The sequence below is a fragment of the Oncorhynchus clarkii genome, chromosome 1 (genome assembly GCF_045791955.1).
Source record: "Oncorhynchus clarkii lewisi isolate Uvic-CL-2024 chromosome 1, UVic_Ocla_1.0, whole genome shotgun sequence".
NCBI lineage: Eukaryota > Metazoa > Chordata > Actinopteri > Salmoniformes > Salmonidae > Oncorhynchus > Oncorhynchus clarkii.
Genome location: NC_092147.1, coordinates 56,609,575 through 56,624,861, shown reverse-complemented (window position 1 = coordinate 56,624,861; position 15,287 = coordinate 56,609,575). Strand labels below are relative to the sequence as shown.

General features: G+C 42.3%; 1 protein-coding gene across 2 annotated transcripts in view; it reads left to right on the top strand.

Annotated features, from left to right (window-relative positions):
- LOC139409074 (fibroblast growth factor receptor 2-like) overlaps positions 1–15,287 on the top strand; it is a 116,990-nt gene that overhangs the window by 59,809 nt on the left and 41,894 nt on the right. For both annotated transcript variants that reach the window (XM_071153758.1, XM_071153766.1), the window contains exons 9-12: positions 1,979–2,178; positions 3,161–3,303; positions 11,564–11,685; positions 12,274–12,384. In XM_071153758.1, the coding sequence (XP_071009859.1) occupies positions 1,979–2,178; positions 3,161–3,303; positions 11,564–11,685; positions 12,274–12,384 (576 nt within the window). The remainder of the gene's footprint in view (positions 1–1,978; positions 2,179–3,160; positions 3,304–11,563; positions 11,686–12,273; positions 12,385–15,287) is intronic.

Genomic DNA, 15,287 nt, shown 5'->3' with positions numbered 1-15,287 from the left:
AAGTGAAGCGGTGAAGCATGGTTGTGGCAGGGCCTGGGAGACTAGTAAGAATTGAGGGAAAGATAAATACCTCAAACTGGGGCATAGGTTCACCTTCCAACAGGACAGTGACCCTAAGCACACAGCCAAGACAATGCAGGAGTGGCTTCAGGACAAGTCTCTGAATGTCCTTGAGTGGCCCAGCCAGATCCCAGACTTGAACCCGATCTCTGGAGAGACCTGAAGATAGCTGTGCAGAGACACTCCCCATCCAACCTGACAGAGCTTGAGAGGATCTGCAGAGAAGAATGGGAGAAACTCCACAGATACAGGTGTGCCAAGCTTGTAGTGCCATACCCAAGAAGACTTGGAAGGCTGTAATCACTGCCAAAGGTGCTTCAAAAAAGTACTGAATAAAGGGTCTATATACTTATGTAGATGTGATATCAGTTTTTTATTTGTAGTAATTTTGCAACAATTTTTAAAAAGTTTTTGATTGGTCTTTATGGGGTATTGTGTTTAGATTGATTAGGTAAAAAACTATTAAATTAATTTTAGAATAAAGCTGTAACGTACTGTAACAAAATGTGGAAAAAGTAAAAGGTTCTGAATACTTCCCGAATGAACTATCGGAGGTTGTAAATTCACTCGCAGGAGATGATGAAGAAGCATCATGCTCTCCCTCTGTGTAAAGAAATTAGACTGCAGCCAACCACATCACACAAAAGTAACATGGATACCAAGACGCGGGACAGACAGCAGACTGACAAACCAGCAGTGTTTCCCTGTCATCCCTCGCTTTGTGACTGACGGTAGATCACTAGAATATGCATATCGTTCATTCTAGCTGGAGATAGATATATGGACTTTACTGACTAGTGACTTTAAACTTTTAAATGAAAAGAAGCCTAGTTAATTTATGAAGTGGAAAAAGTAGCCGAGTGACAATGTCTGTTATTGGTTGTTTAGCTGACAGCCGACGGTGCTTCTTGAAAACACTGCCTTTATGTACTCGCAGAAAATAGCTTTGTTTTGTCTCTAAACAAAATCAAATTATCACAGGCAGCCGAATAATAATTCCTTGGGGAATAATATCTTTGATTTATTGCCCTAGTTCCACGTATCTGCTCTGGTGGCGCCTGTATGGCGCTGCCTGCTGTCTGTGTTGCGGCTGTTTGCTGTGATTTTTGGACCAGGGGATACAATGCTGACAGGAGAAAAGTTCCAACATGTTATTATTTCCCCTGACTGCACATCACAAGGGCCTTGTTTGTAGCTGTGGGTGGATGGCATGCATTATGGAACAGGCTGTGGTCCTATAGCCACTCAGAGACAGACGCAGACCCGTTTCTTTCAGACAGGAAGCTCAGGCCATATACAACCACAAAGGGCATCACTCACTTGTTTGCCATCTGAAGTGAGTGTCTGTGTGTGTGTGAAAGGGAGAGAGCGAGAGTAAGCGTAGCGTGTGTGTGTGCATGTGTGTGTATTTGAGAGAAAGAGAATGTGTGTCTGCACCCTGCATGTGTGGTTGTCAAGTAGCCCTGAATGTAGGCGCATAGTACGTACAGCCTACTGTTTGAGCTCAGTCAAGATGTACTCTCCAACAGACTGTGTTTTCCCACTTTGATCTGGTTTACCCCCTCTTCTCAGATCAATTCCATTTCCTGTCTGTCCTAGATGGGCAGTAAGTATATGGTTGTTTGATGAAGAGGAGGAGGAGGAGGAGGGAGAGAAAAAAAATGTTGCGTGTGCGTCTTTGTCATTATTTACATTTTGTTTGTCTATCTAGCGATGACGTGTGAGTGTGTGTGTATGTTGTTTCCATGGCGTGTGTTCTGTTTATACATGGGCGTCTATCAGATGTAGTGTGTCCGTGTCTGTTTGTTTACGTGTCCGTGTGTCTCTCAGTGTGTGTGTACATATGTCAAGAGTCAGCATGTGCCTCTACGTTCCACTTTTTTTTATTCCTCCCTGACCCTCTCCCCTCCCCAATCAGCCAGTAACGACGAGACGGTGACGGGTCTGATGTCACCTGACTACGTGGAGATAGCCATCTACTGCATCGGGGTGTTCTTGATCGCCTGTATGGTGGTCATCGTGGTGGTGTGCCGGATGAGGAATACGGCTAAGAAGCCTGACTTTGGGAACCAGCCAGCGGTCCACAAACTCAGCAAGCAGATACCTCTGCGCCGCCAGGTAACAGAAAGTAGATAAGGGGTTACCAAGGCCTTTAACACCTGTAGAAACACAAACTCCACACACACATGCATTCATACATAATTATGTTTTCACACTGTCGTTCTGACCCGGACGAAACTGTACTGACTAGGATATTATAATTTCATGGTTTCAGCTACTATGGTGGATGTGTAACCAGGCCGGCTCAGCACAGCTTGGTTTGGCTCGGCTCGGTTTCGGATATAGCAGTGTGAAAAGCCCTATATACTCAGATTTCTATGCAAATTACAGAAAATAGTCCAAAGTTTACCCACCAAGAGCGGAAAACACAAAAAAGGTTCCACCAAATTTGTACTCCTGACATAGATCTTACTCAATTGGGTTATTGGTACTCTAATTTGAGAGCCCACGAAATGTAGCTGTTCATGGGAAGTGGATTTTCATAACAATACTGTAACTAATACATCGCACTGCTTGAGGTGCTAAGCCCCAGTTAACTCTACTGAAAGACAACTAGCTACAGTGCATGGCATCTGAGCATGTTAGCACTGTTATCCATCACCTCTAGGTCCTGCTCTAGCTCTTCTACTTCTCTGTGAGTGATGCTTTTCCCTCAAGGGGAAAAACACAAACTCCAAGAGGTACAAAAAGTGTTGGATTACATTCCTGCGAGAGACGGGTGGTTCCTGTGTCAAGGTAAGGTTAGGACGAAAGGAGATAGGAGCCCTGAGGACAATGACAACAGCATGATAAATGGACACATTCATCAGATTGAACGTTACTCTCTAGCACTGAGTTGTTGCTCAACTCTAATGATTACTGACATGCAATTCACTCTTTTTTAAATGGAAAGGAAAATATGTTGATTTGCACAATAACAATCCATATCGGTATCATTTGATCTTTAGTTATGGAGACATGTGCACACACACACCTACACTCCTTTTTTTAATATGACCCGTGTATCGAGACCGGTAATCAGCCAATCCGTCTCCTACAGGTGTCAAATGACTCCAGCTCCTCGATGAACTCCAGCACTCCTTTGGTCCGCATCACCACACGACGCAGCTCGGCTGGCCACGACGACCCCATCCCAGAGTATGACCTCCCTGAGGACCCACGCTGGGAGTTCTCCAGAGACAGGTGAGGGACAGAGACAGGAACCGAAGTAGGAATAGGGGGGGGGGGGGGGGGGGGGGTATAGGGTGTGGCACCTCATCGGTATGGCTGAATTTCAGGCTTCCTACATAGCAGGCGCTCGGCAAACTCCCGCAACGCCTAGATACGTGCTTGCCACGTCAGTAACTACATCACTGCCTGACTCAATGCGAGACTGCAATATAGGACATTTTGTCTTTCAATCATTGGTTAATTTGTGTTGCTTAACTGCTTCACAGACCCCCTGGAATGTGGCCTACAGTGGCTTTACCCTCAGGTATTTCTCTGAGAATCGGTGAGGCCCAAGGCTGGCTGCATACTGTTGTAAGCTGCAGTCAGTGAGGTTTTTGCTCAGTTGGAATGGACAGTATTTCTACCTAACTTCAAACACCCCCAGAAATGAATTCAGTGCAGGGACCCATTTGGAAGAGCATGAGGCAGTGTTTTTCGCAATTTAAAGTGAAAGTTGCTCCTTGCTTAATTGTCTCTTAACTATATGCATTATAGTAGCAGATTACCCCCCCCCCCCCCCATCACGGTATAATGATGGCAACTTATGCAAACATTTAGCTAACTGATTGTATCGGCAGGCTGTTACATGAGGCACTATTGTTGTCTGGTGTAATATAGCATTAAGCACCATTGAACATGGTTTATTATCTGTAATGATTAACCAGTGAGTAATGGCTATGACTGTGATAAAGAACAATGAGTCATTTCTGAGTACTACACTGTACCAGGGTAGTGTTCATTAGGCACAAAACAGACGAAGGAGGGACTGAAAGAGGAAGGGACAACCTGGACTTGTCCAATATGCAACCCTAATTTTTGTTTTCCATTGCAAAATGTTTTCAAATGTTGAGCCTAATGATCAGGACCCCGTGTTGAAAAAGTTTAAACAAAATTGGGATTGTACATTTTTTTTTGCCTATAAAAACAATGTTAGTTGTTGCAGTTATCACAAAACTACCACTAACAGGTCCTCATCATAAAGGGGAAAATACAAAAACAAACAAATACCCCAAACAACAATGCTGTAATATTAGGAGGATCCATTTTATTATTTTAGCTAGTTTATTAACCAGAGATGTAATGCAGGAAGGAAAGAGAAGCTCAAGCAGGGAGCGAGGGAGGGGCCGTGCGGTGTGCATCTGTGAGTGACGAGGGGAGCAGGAAGGGGGAGAGAGATAGCAACCAAGTGGACTCGCGCTGGTAGACTTACTAATTGCTTGGTATTTATCATCTCATCTGAATACATAGTACCTGTCTTGACTGCATCAAACCGAGAGACGCTAGCTGAAAAGCAAGAGCAGCAACACCATAAATGATACAATTTTCTCTTTCTCTCCTCGGGAAACGCGATGTAGATCGTCAGGTTTGTAAATTCACATGGAGTTTTATGCATTTGTCTCATTGTTTTAACGGAAAGCCGATAAAACATTACTGTTTACACATTAACAAAATGTTTCCATGTATCACATCCCTAGTGTGTGTGTGTCATGGCTATAGTCTGTCTGTTTGTGCTGTGACTGTTTGCTTTGCCTCATACCAGAACAGTTAGTCCCTACGAGTTGAACTAATGTCCTCAGTCAGCTTCAGTGGAAAGTGTCAGGCTTAGGGACACAACACTTATACATGCAGTGCATTCGGAAAAGTATTCAGACCCCTTGACCGTTTCAACATTTTGTTACGTTACAACCTCATTCAAAAATGGATTCACACATTTTGCTGCCACCACCATGCTTCACCGTAGGGATGGTGCCTGGTTTCCTCCAAACGTGACACTTGGCATTCAGGCCAAGGAGTTCAATCTTGGTGTCATCAGACCAGAGAATCTTGTTTCTCATGGTCTCAGAGTCCTTTAGGTGTCTTTTGGCAAATTTCAAGTGGGCTGTCATGTGCCTTTTACTGAGGAGTGGCTTCCATCTGGTCACTTTACCATAAAGGTCTGATTGGTAGAGAGCTGCAGAGATGGTTATCCTTCTGGAAGGTCCCCCCATCTCCACAGAGGAACTCTGGAGCTCTGTCAGGGTGACCATTGGGTTCTTGGTCACCTCCCTCATCAAGGCCCTCCCCCGATTGCTCAATTTGGCCAGACGGCCAGCTCTAGGAAGAGCCTTGGTGGTTCCAAACTTCTTCCACTTAAGAATGATGGAGGCCGCTGTGTTCTTGGGGACCTTAAATGCTGCATAAATGTTTTGGTACTTTTCCCCAGGTCTGTGCCTCGACACAATCTTGTTTTTTTCCACAATTCTTTCGACCTCATGGCTTGGTTTTTGTTCTGACATGCACTGTCAACTGTGGGACCTTATATAGACATGTGTCTATGCCTTTCCAAATCATGCCCAATCAATTGAATTTACCACAGGTGGACTCCAATCAAGTTGTAGAAACATCTCAAGGATGATCAATGGAAACAGGATGCAACTGAGCTCAATTTTGCGTCTTATAGCAAAGGGTCTGAATACAAATGTAAATAAGGTATTTCTTTATATATTTGCAAAAACTTCAACAAACCTGTTTTCGCTTTGTCATTATGGGGTATTGTGTGTAGATTGATAAAACAAAATGTGTGAATCCATTTTAAACTAAGGCTGTAACGTAAAAAAATGAGGAAAAAGGGGTCTGAATACTTCCGAATGCACTGTAGTGATTTAGCTGTGGTGAGGTCTTTTGTTGTTAAGCAATAATGAAAACCCAGGCCGTAAAGCACACTCTGGCTCTTTGGTTATTAACATGCCTTCGCATGTGGTGTAAGGCCAAGCCATGTTAGTGTGAATATTTAACAGCAGAGGATCAAAAGCATTCCCAGAAGAATTCCCTTATCTCTGAAAAGCATTTCTCATGTGTTCTTTTCTGTACTCGGGATTGTCTGTTTGCGCGCTAGTAGAATTGAAGTTGCATGGCAATAAAAGTGACCAAGTCAGTTCTAGCAAATGTAATTGATGTGCCAATGAAAGGAACTGTTTGTGCTGTGTGAGTTATGGATGGAATGCAAACGTTTTGCGAAAATGTAAAATGTTCTCCTTAGCATGCTCAGTTGAGCTCTCTCTCTCTCTCTCTCTCTCTCTCTCTCTCTCTCTCTCTCTCTCTCTCTCTCTCTCTCTCTCTTTCATTCATCTCTGTCCCCCTCCGCTCCTCCTCTGTCATTCCCAAGTGCACAACATTCAGGAATGCTAACATTTGTGGTGGCGTGAAAGGAAAAATAACATTATTATAACGATTATGTGTGGTGGGCCAGTGCAGAATGGGTGCCATTGAGCTAGGGGTGGGGTAGTTGGGAAGCATGTATGTGGACAGAATAGGGATTGTGTTTCTGTGATGGGGTGCTGGCCTCAGGCCCCTGAGCCAGTGTGAATGTTTAGACCGCCGCAAGACTGGGCTGCAGGGGCGGGGCCACCACCTTTCAATCAAACTAAGATCAGAGGGTCAATCTATGACCAAAGAGGTCAGGGAGGTGTTGTGACCATGAGTAATAGTGGTGTGGAGTGTGTGGGGCTTGGTCTAGGGGTGTGTGTGTGTGTGTTTGTGTGTGTGTGTGTGTGTGTGTGTGTGCCTGTGTGAGTGTGTATAAAGGAGCGCTATTAGAAATTCTATGTGTAGCTATTCAGACCTTTCTCTTACAAAGTTTTTCAGAATTTTATGCAAACTGAGTGAGTGACTTACTTAGATTTACAGTTGAAGTCGGAAGTTTACATAGAGAAATTGGAGAAATTAAAACTCGTTTTTCAACCACTCCACAAATTTCTTGTTAACAAGCTATAGTTTTGGCAAGTTGGTTAGGACATCTACTTTGTGCATGACAGGCAGTGAGTTTGAAGGTAGGCCTTGAAATACATCCACAGGTACACCTCCAATTGACTCAAATGATGTCAATTAGCCTATCAGAAGCTTATAAATCCATGGCATCATTTTCTGGAATTTTCCAAGCTGTTTAAAGGCACAGTCAACTTAGTGTATGTAACCTTCTGACCACCTGGTATTGTGACACAGTGAATTATAAGTGAAATAATCTGTCTGTAAACAATTTTTGGAAAAATGACTTGTGTCATGCACGAAGTAGATGTCCTAACAGACTTTCCAAAAACTATCGTTTGTAAACTAGAAATTTGTTGAGTGGTTGAAAAACGAGTTTTAATGACTCCAACCTAAGTGTATGTAAACTTCCGACTTCAACTGTCTATAAAATCACATTAAAATAGGGTACTACACAAGAAACCATTGTTTGGAGGATCAGAGGATCCTTAGCTTCTTTAAAAAAGCTGTGGATTGTTTTAAATCAAATAGATGATTGTTAAGTTGCAAATGTCAGTGAATGACAGGCACAGCCAGGCATATCGCAATATTTCAAAATACAATCGCGGGGAAAATTAGTTTGGATAGCAATTGGCTATTGATGTAAGGAGAAGACAATTAAAACACTAGTCTTTTCATTATCTAAATTCTCAACTTAATTGAGCGAACAGTATTGATTGGTGATTGAATTTTTCGCGATTGAGTTATTAGCCTAAGTTATGACTATCCAATTTACTCAGCTGACTATTTCTAGTGTGATCTTACATAAGCCTGCAAATGTGATGATGCATGGAATGCTTTATATTTTTTATGGTGAAAACTTGCTTCCCAAAACCTGAGTCTATGAGCAAGACAGTTAGGCCTATATGCGCTAATGTTTTTCCATTGTCTATATGCACTAATGTTGTGTGCCCCCTGTTGGCTGTCAGTTAGGTCAATGACTGTGTACATATGCCACGCCAGTCACTGACACCTGTAATTCCATGATTGTCACAGCCCTAGTGTGAAACATGTTAATTCCTTAGTGATGTGGACATGGCGGAACTTGAAGCTCTTGATCCGCTCCACTACAGCCCCATCGATGTGGATAGAGGCATTGTCGCACCTCTTTTCCTGTAGTCCACGATTAGCTCCTTTGTCTTGCTCACATTGAGGGAGAGATTGTTGTCCTGGCACACTGTCAGGTCTCTGACCTCCTACCTATAGGCTGCCTCATTGTCATTGGTGATTAGTCCTACCACCGTCAAGTCGTCAGAAAACTTGATGGTGTTGGAGTCGTGCGTGGCAACGCAGTCATGGGTGAACAGGGAGTAGAGGACGGGGCTAAACACCCACCCCTGAGGGGCCTCCATGTTGATGGTCAGCATGTCGGATAGGCTGTTGCCTACCCTCACCACCTGGGGAGGCCTGTCAGGAAGTCCAGGATTCAGTTGTAGAGGGAGGTGTTTGGTCCCAGGAACCTGAGCTTGGTGATGAGTTTGAAAGGGACTATGGTGTTGAATGAGCTGTAGTCAATGAACAGCATTCTCACATAGGTATTCCTTTTGTCCAGGTGGGAGAGGGCAGTGTGGAGTGAAATAGAGATTGCGTCATCTGTGGATCTGTTGGGGCGGTTTTCGAATTGGAGTGGGTGTCTGGGAGGATGGTGTTGATGTGAGCCATGACCAGTCTTTCAGCAAAATCCTTGGCTGTAGATGTTAGTGCTAGTCATTTAGGCAGGTTACCTTGGCGTTCTTGGGCACGTGGACTATGGTGGTATGCATGAAACAAGTTGGTATTACCGACTGGGTCAGAGAGAGGTTGTTAACCTTGTGATTGTTAACCTGTTTAAAGGTATTACATAGGAAAGCGAGCTCACACTGTCATCCGGAGCAGCTGGTGCTCTCATACAGTGCCTTGCGAAAGTATTCGGCCCCCTTGAACTTTGCGACCTTTTGCCACATTTCAGGCTTCAAACATAAAGATATAAAACTGTATTTTTTTGTGAAGAATCAACAACAAGTGGGACACAATCATGAAGTGGAACGCCATTTATTGGATATTTCAAACTTTTTTAACAAATCAAAAACTGAAAAATTGGGCGTGCAAAATTATTCAGCCCCCTTAAGTTAATACTTTGTAGCGCCACCTTTTGCTGCGATTACAGCTGTAAGTCGCTTGGGGTATGTCTCTATCAGTTTTGCACATCGAGAGACTGACATTTTTTCCCATTCCTCCTTGCAAAACAGCTTGAGCTCAGTGAGGTTGGATGGAGAGCATTTGTGAACAGCAGTTTTCAGTTCTTTCCACAGATTCTCGATTGGATTCAGGTCTGGACTTTGACTTGGCCATTCTAACACCTGGATATGTTTATTTTTGAACCATTCCATTGTAGATTTTGCTTTATGTTTTGGATCATTGTCTTGTTGGAAGACAAATCTTCGTCCCAGTCTCAGGTCTTTTGCAGACTCCATCAGGTTTTCTTCCAGAATGGTCCTGTATTTGGCTCCATCCATCTTCCCATCAATTTTAACCATCTTCCCTGTCCCTGCTGAAGAAAAGCAGGCCCAAACCATGATGTTGCCACCACCATGTTTGACAGTGGGGATGGTGTGTTCAGCTGTGTTGCTTTTACGCCAAACATAACGTTTTGCATTGTTGCCAAAAAGTTCAATTTTGGTTTCATCTGACCAGAGCACCTTCTTCCACATGTTTGGTGTGTCTCCCAGGTGGCTTGTGGCAAACTTTAAACGACACTTTTTATTTATATCTTTAAGAAATGGCTTTCTTCTTGCCACTCTTCCATAAAGGCCAGATTTGTGCAATATACGACTGGTTATTGTCCTATGGACAGAGTCTCCCACCTCAGCTGTAGATCTCTGCAGTTCATCCAGAGTGATCATGGGCCTCTTGGCTGCATCTCTGATCAGTCTTCTCCTTGTATGAGCTGAAAGTTTAGAGGGACGGCCAGGTCTTGGTAGATTTGCAGTGGTCTGATACTCCTTCCATTTCAATATTATCGCTTGCACAGTGCTCCTTGGGATGTTTAAAGCTTGGGAAATATTTTTGTATCCAAATCCGGCTTTAAACTTCTTCACAACAGTATCTCGGACCTGCCTGGTGTGTTCCTTGTTCTTCATGATGCTCTCTGCGCTTTTAACGGACCTCTGAGACTATCACAGTGCAGGTGCATTTATACGGAGACTTGATTACACACAGGTGGATTGTATTTATCATCATTAGTCATTTAGGTCAACATTGGATCATTCAGAGATCCCCACTGAACTTCTGGAGAGAGTTTGCTGCACTGAAAGTAAAGGGGCTGAATAATTTTGCACGCCCAATTTTTCAGTTTTTGATTTGTTAAAAAAGTTTGAAATATCCAATAAATGTCGTTCCACTTCATGATTGTGTCCCACTTGTTGTTGATTCTTCACAAAAAATTACAGTTTTATATCTTTATGTTTGAAGCCTGAAATGTGGCAAAAGGTCGCAAAGTTCAAGGGGGCCGAATACTTTCGCAAGGCACTGTACATGGTTCAGTATTGCTTACCTCAAAGCGATCACACTGTTGCTTTTATGTATTTTGTTTTGTTGCATTTTGTGCTATTGCTCTGTCTGCATGCTACGTGTCGCTTGTCCTATGTTGCTCTGAATGTGCTCACTGCTGATTGTCTGGATTGTTATTGTAATTGTTTTTAATAACCTGCCCAGGGACTGGGGTTGAAAATCTGTTGGCTGGCTAAAACCAGCACTTTTACTGAAACATTGATAAATATGCACTGTCCCTCTAAAAAAATGTAAATAAACTCAATAGAAGTCTGGTAGGCTCGTGTCACTGGGCATCTCGCCGCTGGGTTTCCCTTTGTAATCCGTGATAGTTTGCATGCAATGCCACATCCGTTGAGTGTCAGAACCGGCGTAGTAGGATTTGTTCTTAGTCTAGTATTGATGCTTTGCCTGTTTGATGTTTCGTCAGAGGTCGTAGTGGGGTTCACATAGACGTCCGGATTAATGTCCCTCCTTGAAAGCGGCAGCTCTAGCCTTTAGCTCAGTATGGATGTTGTGAGTAATCCATGGCTTCTGCTTGGGATACGTACGGTCACTATGAAGATGTGGTCATCGATGCACTTATTAATGAATCTGATGTTATCAGATCAATCCTGTATCAGGGCATTATGTCCCTACCACCCTGGCACAGTCCACTGCCACCACATCGAGCCAATTAAGCACTCACACAACCTGATTGAAATGGAGAGGAAGTGGCAGAGAGAGCGTGGAAAACGCTGGCCTAGTGCCTGTTTGCTCTCTGTTTACCTCTCTTTCTCGTTCTCCTTATCTCCGTCTTGCAATTGCTTTCTCAATCTCGCTCTCTTGTTCTCTCTCCTTCACTCTCTTTTCTCTCTCGAATATGACTCAGGTGTTTGAACATGAACTGTTTCTCTAACGTTTCCCCTTTTCTCCTCTACAGGTTGACTCTGGGCAAGCCGTTGGGCGAGGGCTGCTTTGGCCAGGTGGTGATGGCTGAAGCGTTAGGCATCGATAAGGACAAGCCGAAGGAGGCCATCACAGTGGCCGTGAAGATGCTGAAAGGTACGTGTGAGTGTGTGGGTTGGGGTGTATGTTGTGGCTGGGGTGTGTACATGGGTGTGTTTACTTATTTATGTCTTATGTACACTACATACACTGGATATATGTGCATACGTGTGTGTGTACCTGTATGTAGGGGTTGTCGAGGTGGGGCTTGGGGGCCCAGGTAATGGTGCTGACAGCGGAATAAATACAATGCCATTGTGTCTGACTGACTGGTCACCTCGATCAGACCCACGAAACAGAGACTCATGTGCTGCTGGAGACAATAACTTCAGATTGACTGAATGTCTTTTAATTCCCTGGCTGCTGAAAGAATAGAGGCCTGTGTTTAGTGGTCAAACTGCTATAATGTAATCTAGACCACCGCTGTCAGTGAAGCATGCTTAATAACGGCACAGATTAAGCTTGTCTGCTTGGACTGTAGGACAGACGGGCTGGGGCGTCCTGGGTTATGGGGAAAGAGATGTGGGTAGTGTGTGTGCGTGCACTTGTCTCTATGCATGAATACATTTGTGTGTGTGTGATCTTTTTTTAATGTGTGTCTGTTTTGTCCTATACAGTATATTGATGCCTTGTTTCCCCCTCCAGACGATGCTACAGAGAAAGACCTGTCTGACCTTGTGTCAGAGATGGAGATGATGAAGATGATTGGGAAACACAAGAACATCATCAACCTACTAGGGGCCTGTACACAAGATGGTGAGTATGAGGGGCTTTACCTTAAAGGGACAATCCACCCAAAACCACAAATTCGTATGATTAACAGTGCGAAAACAAATATTTTTTGTGAACTAATCTTTCCTTTTGCCGTTATAACAACGTTGTTAGAAAAATGTGAAAATCATTGTGTAAATCTGTTCCAGCTCAAGTCGACTACAAAACCCACAATGCAATGCTCTCTCTGGGCCGGCTGGCTAGCTAGCTAGCTAGCAAACATAGCTACACACAATAATACCAAAGTCAATATCAGCATGTGGAGCTAGCTAGCTGTAAAATGGCATCAACAAACTGGACGATCAATTTACCCTTGGTATATTTTTCTATGATACTACTATGGATACTTTCATTCATATCCTGGTACTACTATGATACTTTCACTTATACCATCCCATAGTCTGAATCATGGAAATGTACCATGGTTTTGGCTTTGAAGTATGATGGTACTACTATGGTATTGCCATTGTACCTAAATAGTACCATGGTATAAATCTGAATCATGGAAATGTACCACGGTTTTAGATTTGAAGTATTATGGTACTGCCATGCACCTAAGTAATACCATGGTATTGCATAATTTATACCATGGTAAATATGGATCATTGAAATACCATGGTTTTAACCTGCATTATACATTATACCATAACGCACAATTATGATAAATGGTAACAATAATTATCATAAGGTACCATCTTTATTAATTGTGGCAGTATAATGCATTAAATAAACAAACCTCCCAAGGTAAAAAGAGGTTGTTTGGTATTATATTGATTAATTTATATACCAGTGTGGACAAGTTTCTGATAAAGTCAGGCTACTATTGTTGGTCCTAGTTTGTCTGTAACATCAAAAGAAAAAGGGAAATAGTTAGCGTGAAAAAGGGGTAGTACTTTCTGTATATGCCTAGTTAGTAAGTCAGTTGAACGAGAGAGCCAACTGAAGAGAGAAGCACCATATAAACTAAATATTTTAAACGTTATCATTATAGTTAGCGAGTTATAAAGCATGTGATTAACTTGACGTTTCAAATCCTGTGTAATTAAGCGAGTGAAATGATAAGTTGTTATTTTTGGATGATGTTTTCATGGTTTAATTAATTTATAAAACTCATTAGCATAGATGGTAAAGTTAGCGCCAGTCAAGCTAGCCTGTCGTAGTCATGTCAACAGGACCAACAAACGTGTAATCAAAGGGAAACATTGTAACTTACTGTTTTTAGGGATATGTTGAGATTTAGATTTGGAAAATGTATCTATGTGATAAGGTGATAATACCTTTTTACAAATATTTGTTTAGTATATTGGCTATTTAGAACTGTATAAGAGTAGTCAAGTCAGTTGAATGATGGAGAGCCAACTGAAAACTGTATTGAAGAGAGAAGCACCAGATTAACTATCGAAAAAATCTAAGGTTTCAGACTCCATTCATTCTTCTCACCATACCTTATTCAGGTCCCAAGGTTTAAGAGGGTACACTACACTACCAGACAATATGTTGTGGTTTTTCACATTGAGCTAAAGGGCTTTAAGAGGGTACTAGGCCTACGCTTTGCCATTGCAGAGTGAGTAGTAAATGTTGCATTTTGTGAGTACCATAAATTACTATGTTTTTGGTCACTTTACCTGAAAAACGTTGGGACACAGACCATCATAATGCATTGTAAACAACTACCATGCTTCCGTGTTTCACTACATGCTGCTAGTACAAAACATTGGTATTTTTGGAAAAATATAGAATGTTTTTGTGGTCACTACCATGGCAGGAAAATACAGTGGTATTGGTACAAATACCATGATATTTTCCTGCCATGGTATTACAATGAATAAAATAGCATGATACTATAATGTTTTTTGGTTCACTACCAGGCAGCAAAATACCATTGCATTGCAACAGTACCATGGTATTTTCCTGCCATGGTAGTGACCAAAAAAACATTATAGTACCATGCCATTTTAATTTTTTTCATTGTACTACCATGGTACATTTTTGTAAGTGTAGGAGTCTCTCAACGAGTTCAACTTGCAGTTTGTCTCTGCCCCAGAGCGAGTGCAGAGTATGTTGCTATGTCAACAATGGCCCTGTCCCGCATTTCCCACAAACACACAGGGTGCATTGCAAGATGTAACTTTAAGGAGAAACTGAGTTGGGAAAATTAGGTACACTGTTTAGACTGAGCACATATAAGTGAAATATATACTTTGTTATGATAATAAACAGATGCACGTATTCAAGACAAGTATGCCCTTACTGTCTATTGGCAATCTGGACTGGACTGTTTTAAAAGTATTATGAAATGTGATAGTGTGTTATCCCTATCTCCACTGACAAGAACCATGTAGCTATGACGCGTTCCTACACAATTTCCTGATTTCATAGACCGACCACTTAGAAGTTAAATCATGGGGGAAATTGTTATTTTAACCACTGATAGAACATAGGCTTTCACCAAATCATACGTTTCATGATGATTAGTGGAATCTGTGTGGGTAGCTGGACAGGTAGGATGACTGACAGTGAAGGTGAACAGGTGGTCACGTGTCAGGTGACAGAGGAATGGATGAGACTGAGGCAGGAATTCCTTTAACCATAAAGTGGCATATTTACTGAGTAGTCTGTGCTGCATCACAAAGGAAACAAATAACATGTATCCAATCAAATTCATAATCAAAGATCAAATCATAACATTCATTATTAACATAATTTAGGGAATTCAACAGTCCAGTTCATTAAGAAGTCAATAGTATCATCCGCGAGTCATTTAGGCTCGTAACTATTTATCATAAATTATGAAAGAATACAAACAGTGAATACAATACAATCTATAATCCCCATTATCAAAGTCAATCAGTTAGCAACAATGACTTTTCTCATTTCACTCTTTCAAT